Source organism: Pseudochaenichthys georgianus, unplaced genomic scaffold (genome assembly GCF_902827115.2).
Source record: "Pseudochaenichthys georgianus unplaced genomic scaffold, fPseGeo1.2 scaffold_520_arrow_ctg1, whole genome shotgun sequence".
Lineage (NCBI taxonomy): Eukaryota > Metazoa > Chordata > Actinopteri > Perciformes > Channichthyidae > Pseudochaenichthys > Pseudochaenichthys georgianus.
In genome coordinates, this window is record NW_027263081.1 from 80,879 (window position 1) to 91,807 (window position 10,929).

At 37.7% G+C, this 10,929-nt stretch overlaps 1 protein-coding gene across 1 annotated transcript; it reads right to left on the bottom strand.

The window, feature by feature from the left end:
- Positions 1–505: 505 nt before the first annotated feature.
- On the bottom strand, positions 506–10,588 carry ankrd1a (ankyrin repeat domain 1a (cardiac muscle)). Its single transcript, XM_034078947.2, has 9 exons — positions 10,459–10,588; positions 8,814–8,939; positions 4,698–4,844; positions 4,346–4,453; positions 4,158–4,256; positions 3,808–3,906; positions 3,601–3,699; positions 2,992–3,090; positions 506–2,194 (listed from the first exon to the last, which is right to left on the bottom strand). The coding sequence occupies exons 1-9, from the start codon at positions 10,483–10,485 to the stop codon at positions 2,090–2,092; spliced, it is 909 nt and encodes a 302-aa protein (XP_033934838.1). The 5' UTR covers positions 10,486–10,588; the 3' UTR covers positions 506–2,089.
- Positions 10,589–10,929: the final 341 nt, after the last annotated feature.

Consider the following 10,929-nt stretch of genomic DNA (forward strand, 5'->3'; position numbering starts at 1 on the left):
GTTGTTGTGCTTAGTGCGTACGCATGGGTTAGAGTTTGCGTGGAGGACCGCATGTTTTCCCGTCAAGTTAGTATTTTATAAATCGCAAACATTGCGTAGAAACTGGCGTACGCCATTTTTTGAGCGTATATCCCTTTATAAATGAGGCCCCAGGTCTGCTTCCTTAATTACTCACAGTTCACGGTCCAGTATTCACAACAGTTACTGGTAGAAGACGAGATAATTCCCACTTTGTTGGACCATTATGGTCTGTCAATAAACTTGATTACCGGTTGATTCATGTTCGAAATGAACAATTAAGCTACTTCTGGGGGTTTAAGTGAAGTTGCAAACACAATGTTATTATCGGCTAGGTTGTATAAAAGCTAACGTTAGGCTATAAAATAACTACACCACCGCTAAGCTAAAGGAGGCTAATGTTGGGCTATAAAGGAACTACAGCACGGTCACATGACTTCACGTTCAAAAGGCAAAAGCATGCAGGTTTATGTCAAAAAAACAAAACTTAAATTGAATGTTTTTATTTGATCAATCCAAAAATATAAGGCAAAATGTACATACATCTTTAAAAATAAAAATAAATCTGATAAACATTCACGTATCAAGTCCTGGTTTTCATAAACACTTTTCAAACATCCTCTGAACCAACAATGCCTTTGCAGCGTCTTTCCTCTCACTCTTTTTTTATCGTTGAGGTGAATTTAATTTGTTTTAGGTGAGCTTCAGCAAAGATGAAGCTACTCCGAAATCAACAAAGAAAGGGTCAAAATAATTGTAACAGCAACCTCGATAAATAAAGTGGAGATATTCTTATTCCTCCTGATCCAAAAACGTACTTCTTCCTGTCTTATCTCAATCTCAAAAAGTGTAAAACCTAAGAACTCGGTTAAAAAGTCATCTGAATGTTCAAGTATAACAACAATCGTCTACCAGCAAGATAGGGCTCAGTTCTCTTACTTCTTTACACTGAGCTCAAGTCTTTTTATACAAATAAATAACCTTAGTTAACTTACATCAATCCTTAGACTAATGATGATCTAAAAAAACTAAAGAAATGTCTCACAGTTGTTTCCATTAGTTAGTAAATTCAAGAACACTTGGTTTTATAGAAGAGGATTAGAGCCACAACATTTGTTTTTACAATCCTGACATTTTCCTTAGAATTCAGATTATTTTCAGAAAAAAATTGGAAATTTGGAAATCAGACTTTTTTTTCAAAATTCCGAGATTTTCAGATTTTTTTGTTTTTCAGAGTTTTACATTTTACACGGAACTCTGAGATCAAAATAAATAAATGTTGAGATAAGATGTCACACGTGGCCCTAATCCTTTCCCGTACAGTTATTAAAGGTAGGCTAGGTAAGAATGGAGAAACCAGCTCGAGTGCGCTAGAATTAGAAAATCCACAACCGAAAAAAATCTGCCCCTTCCTTCAGACTTCCTCACAGAGCCCCTCCTCCAACACACACCAACGCACACATGACCAATGAGGGCACGAGATAAGTTTGTACACAGATGGAAGGCTGACAGGCAGGTAGGCCATCCAGTTATCTGCCGCGGGCCGAAGGAGATAATTGGTCTAGCTTTTTACAGCGCCGCCCACGGCTTCCACAGATGAAATATTTGTATATATGTATTGTCAAAGCATTTAATGTATTCATTGCCATCGGGATGTTAAGAATAATATAACAAAAAGTGTTTCTGAAGTAAATTACCTACCCCACCTTTAAGTGTATGATATTGAAATAAATTAATCAAACGCAATAAATATTTTTCTTTAAGTTGTCAATAAATATGTCCTCGCCGACTTCTACTCAGCTTAAGAAGAAAAACATTGTCCAGCAACATTTGAATCTATCAGTGCTATCAATCACAGCATTAACAACATCCTGATTAGATTTGTGGTTTCCCACAATACCCGCTTTAGAGTGAGCTTTAGATTTATGGCCACTCCCTGAGGGTGTTAATATCCATCAGTCAACACCGGAGGCCGTTTGAAAGCGAACATTTGGCACAGCCTCGCCGGATTACCAGATATTAAAAGAAAGACTTGGGTGCTTCACGCCATCCGATCCACGGGTTGAATCTCTTAGGAACGTGTTACTGAATCGGGTTTCTCCTGGCTGAAGTTACACAGGAGACTCTTGGCGCCGTTCTGCCATGAATTCAGAGTCTCCAGAGGGGTTTTTCCATCCTGCAGGAGAGAGAGAAACACTCATCAAACCTGGAAAACTGGAAGCATTGGATTTATTGTTGTCGACGAGTAAGGTCTTCAGCTCCATTGATGGCCTGTAAAGTATGTCTCTGATTACATACGATGGCACTTTTATTTTACAATAAGCAGTATTTTATTGAACTGTACAACATTTGATTTAATATATTTGTTCTGCTTTTAGGTCATTTTGTTCTTTTTTTGCATATATATGGTTTATCGGTCACTTGCAATATTATCTTGAACTATTTTATTTCTGTTTGTGTTTCTTTATGCATTTTTATTTATCGTTGTATGTCTAATATATGCATATGGTCAAATAAAACTGATGGCCTTGCTGAATATCACATCATTTCACATTAAGAAATGATGTTTCAATTGCAGGCTGACATGCATTAAAATAAGTAGTAGGGAACGTTGTGTTTCCTAACCAAGCCGTACTGCAGACGCCAGAGCCTCAAAACTGCAGTTCCGTAAATGGCCACTTGAGGCTGTATTGAAAAGTGAGGGAATCTCAAAAGACCCCCATGTGAAAATGATAAACTTTACGGCAGAAATAAAATGTTTTCAGCTCCAACATTAAACAAGTGTTGGTCTCAAAAGCTAATTTCACCCAAAAAGACAATTAAAACGGATTAAATATCTTACACTTACGCATTGTGATTTGTTGTGGTGGGTGACTGTATATGTGGCCTTCTGATGTCGAAATGTTACAATAAAATATAATTTAAATATACATTTTGATCAGTGGAAGCATGGATGGGTTGTCGTGTACTTACAGAGTTCTTTGTGGAGAGACTGGCTCCGTACATCATCAGCAGCTTGATCATCTTGAATCTGTTTATTCTCACAGCGTCGTGCATGGGCGTGTCTCCGTCCTTTATTCAGGGAGGAGGAAATCAATCAGGGAAGATGTCTTCATTATGAGTTCACAAATAAGTATTTTCAGAAAGATTTACCTATTTGTGGTACGTCTATTTTATGAAATCTTGAAGGTTAATTCATAACACATTTGCTTTTATGTGCACAAATAGCTTGAACCAATTGATTGTGCAGAAGATTGTCTCGTTGGATCAGCTTTATGTCTCGCTGCAGAAGATTAACATTTTACATATCTAATTTAATATTCCATTCCCACTCTCGAAATGTAAATAATATCCTGCTTTATATTGTGTCTAATGCCCTTCAATAGAGTATTGTATTATTATTAGTATTCTAGTATTGTTTTTATCTACGCTTTAATTTCTACTTATGTGCAAGGCCTTGTTTTGTTTTGTTGTTTTTTATGCTGCTGCATTGCAAACATTTCAACATTGTGGATCAATAAAGTTCCTCTTATCTTATCTTATCTTATCTTAAATGTAGAACTCTGTGTTGTGTTTCCTTACCCTGTCCTTGGCGTTGACATCGGCTCCGCAGTGGATCAGATGCTCGGCGCACTCACAGTGTCCGGTCCGCACAGCGACATGGAGAGGAGTGCTGTTCAACTGAGTAGAGGACAGGCTTTCAGTTCTCTCCATTCATGCAACACACACATATATACTGTGTGGATATAAGTGGAGATAAATCAAAAACCGGTGTTTGTGTGTGCTCACCTTGTCTCTGTAGGTGACCTTTGCCCCCTGGTCCATGAGGAGCTGCAGGGCCGGCAGGCTGCCTCCTCTGCAGGCCCAGTGCACCGCTGTGGCCTCCAGCTGAAACACAAAGCACACTATCTTATGAACATAGAGGTTCATCTACTAGATTAAAAACAACCCTCCAACCAATTAACCAACCAACCAACAAACAAACAAATAACCAACCAACCATTCACCCTTAAAGTATTATCCTACAGAACAGAACAGCTGACAGAGAAGAGATAACATCTGATCCTTTGCAACAAACACTAAATGCACTTTTAGGTTTTACTAACACTGTATTCCTGCTGAGTTTTAAAATGTCTCACCTTGTCTTTTCTGTCGATGGTGGCTCCGGCCTCCAGGAGTCTCTTCATGACGTCCACGTGTCCTTTGAACGAGGCTTTGTGCAGCGCCGTCCTCTGGAACTGGACATTTGATACATAAATACTATTAGATCAATGATAACAACGATTAACTAATTACTTATTATTATTTTCTTCTGAGTGATGCTCACGTGGTCGGCTGCATTGGGGTTTCCTCCGTCAGTCAGGTACTTCTCCACCAGCGGCATCTTGTTGTCACTGGCTGCAGTCAGAAACATATTCTCATCCACCCAGGCTGGCTGGAAGGGTTTTAAAGAGCAGAAAAAAACATTTTAATGAAACATTCCCCCCCATACATCAATCAATCAGTCAGTCAGTCGATCAACCAATCAACACATCATTAAACCAACCAACCAAACATCAACTCAATCAATTGACCAAGCAACCAACCCACAATCAACCATCATACATACAAACTAACCAACCAACCAACCAATCACCAACCTCATCATCAAAGCAGACTAATACACGATGTAATCTCACCAGGGTCTCTGGCACTGGCTGTGGTTTCTTATTGATCGGAGCCTTCCTCTCCCTCCTCCTCTTCTTCAGCTGCATGATGTTGAACAGATCGTCAACCGTCTCTAGTCTCAGCCGGCCGCTCTTATCCGTCTGACAGGGAACATACAGCTTCAGGGGAAAAAGAAAAACTACATTTAAAAAAACAGCTTTGTACAAAAAGTACATGGAAATGATAAATGCTTGAGACTTGAAAGTAAATTTGGAATATAAAAGACTTGAAAAACCCAAAGTACCACAACCTTCAATTAAAGTACTATTTGCTTGTATTTCCAATGCTCCATTGTGATCCATGCATGTTTCTAGAAATAGTGCTCATTAATGTTCAGATTGATTGATAACTATCTGTCCAGAAGCTTTGCAGCATGTCTTTAACAAAGCTTGTGTGAAAACAGGGTCATGAAAGATTGATTACATGGATTATAAACATGTTTGCACCTTCAAACAGAGAAATACTGGCGACTAGATGGAAACTAGATTTCTCTCACTGATCATGAGGGTTATCTTTATAGTGTACTCCATGGTATACTCGGTGTTATACAGTAAAATTCCAGCAGGTGGCAGCACCCAAGAGACCAGCTCAACTACAGAGGAGGAAGGTTCCTAACAGAGTGGAGGTCTCTGAGCTGCAGCCATGATTAGAGCTGTTGAGATTATAGAGATGATAGGAAAGGAGCTTCAATGCTTCCTTGGTTATCTCCTTAAGGATAAACTTGAGCATCCTTTAGGAGAGGAGATAATGAGGTCCCACAATTCCACATTTAACGTCACACAACGTTTGACCGTTCACGGAAACAACCCGTTTTTTTCTGACAAACTCAGATCGTGATAGTTACGTTGCTTATTCAGCATGTTACAACTTGTGAATGATCAAATAACGTCTAGCAGTGTTTACTGAGCTGTTTGGGGTTTCTTTTTCAACATGTTTGGATGGTGATATGTACGGTGATGGATGTGTGGACCCATGTAGATATGAATATTAACCTTGGTAATGAAGAGTTTATTTTTCTATTTTATATACCTGCATAAAACCACACCATAAGAACACACAGCGGGACGTCTCTGTGGGTATTGGAGTCACTGTTAAGTACTTCTTAATGACTGAGAGCTTTTTGATAATTCGACCCTGTGTCAAGTGTGAAGTTTCAAGGCTGTATCATCATGTGTACATTAGCTACAGTGAAGACATGGCAATGAACAACTTAGGTCACAGGCTGCTCCAACAGAGCAACATGAATATATATAGGACATAAACAAATTAAACAGATGAAATAGTGCAAGAGAATGTTTTGAGATGTGCAAGTTAATACAAATAAAATATAAATAGATGTAAACAGATTAATGTTTATGGATGTTCTTTAAAAAGTTCAGGTGTTCAATATCTTATTGCCTGTGTTCAGAGGTGGGAAGTACTGTAGTACAAATACTTCATTACTGTACTTAAGTACATTTTTCTGGTATCAGTACTTTACTCCACTACTTATTTTTCTGACGACTTTTTACTTTGACTTCTTACATGTTGAACACAAATACCTGTACTTTCTACTTCTTACATGTTGAACACAAATACCTGTACTTTCTACTTCTTACATGTTGAACACAAATACCTGTACTTTCTACTTCTTACATGTTGAACACAAATACCTGTACTTTCTACTTCTCACATGTTGAACACAAATACCTGTACTTTCTACTTCTTACATGTTGAACACAAATACCTGTACTTTCTACTTCTTACATGTTGAACTCAAATACCTGTACTTTCTACTTCTTACATGTTGAACACAAATACCTGTACTTTCTACTTCTTACATGTTGAACCCAAATACCTGTACTTTCTACTTCTTACATGTTGAACTCAAATACCTGTACTTTCTACTTCTTACATGTTGAACACAAATACCTGTACTTTCTACTTCTCTCATGTTGAACTCAAATACCTGTACTTTCTACTTCTTACATGTTGAACCCAAATACCTGTACTTTCTACTTCTTACATGTTGAACTCAAATACCTGTACTTTCTACTTCTTAGATGTTGATCACAAATACCTGTACTTTCTACTTCTTACATGTTGAACTCAAATACCTGTACTTTCTACTTCTTACATGTTGAACACAAATACCTGTACTTTCTACTTCTCTCATGTTGAACTCAAATACCTGTACTTTCTACTTCTTACATGTTGAACCCAAATACCTGTACTTTCTACTTCTCTCATGTTGAACACAAATACCTGTACGTTCTACTTCTTACATGTTGAACCCAAATACCTGTACTTTCTACTTCTCACATGTTGAACCCAAATACCTGTACTTTCTACTTCTCTCATGTTGAACTCAAATACCTGTACTTTCTACTTCTCACATGTTGAACTCAAATACCTGTACTTTCTACTTCTCACATGTTGAACTCAAATACCTGTACTTTCTACTTCTTACATGTTGAACTCAAATACCTGTACTTTCTACTTCTTACATGTTGAACTCAAATACCTGTACTTTCTACTTCTTACATGTTGAACTCAAATACCTGTACTTTCTACTTCTCACATGTTGAACTCAAATACCTGTACTTTCTACTTCTCTCATGTTAAACACAAATACCTGTACTTTCTACTTCTCACATGTTGAACTCAAATACCTGTACTTTCTACTTCTCACATGTTGAACTCAAATACCTGTACTTTCTACTTCTTACATGTTGAACTCAAATACCTGTACTTTCTACTTCTTACATGTTGAACTCAAATACCTGTACTTTCTACTTCTTACAGTTGAATACAAATACCTGTACTTTCTACTTCTTACATGTTGAACTCAAATACCTGTACTTTCTACTTCTTACATGTTGAACACAAATACCTGTACTTTCTACTTCTCACATGTTGAACCCAAATACCTGTACTTTCTACTTCTCACATGTTGAACTCAAATACCTGTACTTTCTACTTCTTACATGTTGAACTCAAATACCTGTACTTTCTACTTCTCACATGTTGAACCCAAATACCTGTACTTTCTACTTCTTACATGTTGAACTCAAATACCTGTACTTTCTACTTCTTACATGTTGAACCCAAATACCTGTACTTTCTACTTCTTACATGTTGAACTCAAATACTTGTACTTTCTACTTCTCACATGTTGAACTCAAATACCTGTACTTTCTACTTCTCACATGTTGAACTCAAATACCTGTACTTTCTACTTCTTACATGTTGAACTCAAATACCTGTACTTTCTACTTCTTACATGTTGAACTCAAATACCTGTACTTTCTACTTCTTACAGTTGAATACAAATACCTGTACTTTCTACTTCTTACATGTTGAACTCAAATACCTGTACTTTCTACTTCTTACATGTTGAACACAAATACCTGTACTTTCTACTTCTCACATGTTGAACCCAAATACCTGTACTTTCTACTTCTCACATGTTGAACTCAAATACCTGTACTTTCTACTTCTCACATGTTGAACTCAAATACCTGTACTTTCTACTTCTCACATGTTGAACCCAAATACCTGTACTTTCTACTTCTTACATGTTGAACTCAAATACCTGTACTTTCTACTTCTTACATGTTGAACCCAAATACCTGTACTTTCTACTTCTTACATGTTGAACTCAAATACTTGTACTTTCTACTTCTCTCATTTCCCAAACAGCTGGTTCCTTTAGTCTGAATGTGTGTGGGTGCGTGGTCATTATTCTTTAGAGTCACTGCGTGCCTATTGGTTGGAACACGATCCGTGTATCCATCACTTCCTGGTCTTCTCTAAAGAAGAGGGACCAATGGAAACGTTGTCATGTTGCCGTTGGTCACCATGGAAACATTCATTAGCTAACAATGACATTATTGTTCTATTCATATAAAGGGAGGTCAGGTACTCTTTAAAACAACTGCTAGTTATGGGTACTTTTTACTGAAGTACATTTCAAAGCCTCTTTACTTTGACTTGAGTAAAGAAGTTTAGTCAGTACTTCTACTTTTACCAGAGTATTTTGAAACACGAGTATCTGTACTTGTGCTTGAGGAAAGGATGTGTGTACTTCTGCCATCTCTAGTTCTTACGCTGAGAGCTGCCACGCTGACCTCTTCCGGTTCGATGCCGTCTTTCTTCTCCTGACCCACCGCCGCCTCGTACTCTCCGCCATGGAAGTCAGCCGCCTCCTTGCCCTCTGACCTCTTACCAGACACCTGAGGGAAGGTCATACAAAAACAGCAGTTTAAGTCAGTCAAAGTCCAAGTCTGTTCTTGTACATATCCCATATTATATTTACGTGTATATAGACTTCTTGCACTTTATTTGGTATGTTTGTATTTTATTATATATGTTGCATTGTTGGAGGAGCTCAGGTCAGAATGATTTCATTGCCATTTCTACACTGTAGCGTATGAGCATGACAATAACACCTTTCAATCTTGAATCTTTCAATCTTTGAAGTCAACTTTATTGTCAATCTTTCAGTTTGTGTGTACAGAAAGATCAAAATTCCGTTTCCCACAATACAAAATACAAATTATATATAAAAATATGTATATACATATATATACACAATCTACAGACACATTTGTACATATGCACACATTAAGATATAAATCAAAGCAAAACAAATACAAAATAACAGTCAAAATGTACATTACTCACACAGCATCTTCAGTTTGAAAAGTCTCATTAAACAAGTTGTATGCTCGCTACTTAAAGAGGCCCTATTCTGCTCTCTGTGCTGTTCCCTCTCCTGTAGGTTGTTTTAGTGCATGTAAATGGTCTGCAAAGGCTAAAATCCCTGTTCCCTCCATTCGCCTCCATTGTTTACTTCTTAATACGTGTCTTTCTTGATGTCTCAAACAGATCTGACAATAAACTATTATCTTATCGCCTGAATCTTTGTGTCAACATTTAAACACATCTCAGCTTTCTTTGTAGATTCTGTGACTTTCCTTGAATTTCTGTAAGGACAGCCGTTCAAATCGCATGTCTTTCAGTAAAAGGTTGAAGCTGCTATCACACACTAATGTCTTAATCTGAGAGGTACACACACGAGCAGCTCTATCACAGTAAACACATTGACATACTTCCACGCTTTAATTAATCTAAATCACTCGTGTAATCACTCAGAGGGCTTCATTATCATTTCATTTCATAAGGAGACTCAATACTTAATATTAAGTACGAGACATCTGGGGTGAAATCTGCAGTATAAGCAATGATGGATCAAATAATGACTCCTGATGTAGGCCAAGTTGTATTTAAGTAGCCGTTCCTCTAATCGTGCAAAGTAAAGGATCATTAAACAAAGTCATTAAGTAATTAAAGGGAGTTTGGATAAGACATCATTGATGTACTGGATTGTCGGTCCTGAATAGCAAATGTAAAAAATGTCATTTGGTGCAGAAATAAAATAATTGACTTTTTCTTTCCGTTTTTTACATTTACTTTGAATTTTTGCAACTAAAAAAATGTTTGTTTTCCTATAAATACACATGTGGGTAAGTCACAGGAAGTAGTACCAGTACGGGCACGATTAAGAATTGACATGTATTCTAAGCATCATTCATTTATCTCATTGTATGTAAACAAAAAAAAAGCCTTTTCTTTAAAAAAGTATGCTTATTTCAACCCGAATATAAACTCTAGGAAAACTAAAAATCCTTTTTGGACGAAAAACCTCATAATTATCATTCATTCACATCCACACGCATCAGCATATCTCACCAGTTCCTCAACGCTGTGCAGTCCCATTCTTCTCTTTGATATTATAAAGATAAATATATAAGTGTTTTATCTGGAGGTTATTCCACCGGGTCTGATGTTCAGTGTCTCTGTCCGTGTCTCTGTCAGCAGCTGGAGCCTTGGACTCTTTTATAGCTCTGTCAAACCTCTGCAGAAAAAATAGAGGTCCTGTCACTCAGCTCAGATCACATTACTGTCTTCATGTGCTCATTTGGCATGCTCACATCACCCCCCCCACCCCCTCTCATCACCCCTCCTCATCTGCAGCTCTCCCTGTTTGGGCTTCTCTGTGTCACCGTGCAAAGATGGAGGACAGGGAAGAGGTGTCACTCTGCCTCCTTTTGAGAAAAGGAAAGTGGTGCAGCGATGATGTTGTTTTATTTTTAAGCCTGATCCGGAAGTTGGCATCTCTCTTCGTCCTTCCAACCAACCAACCAAACAACCAACCAACCA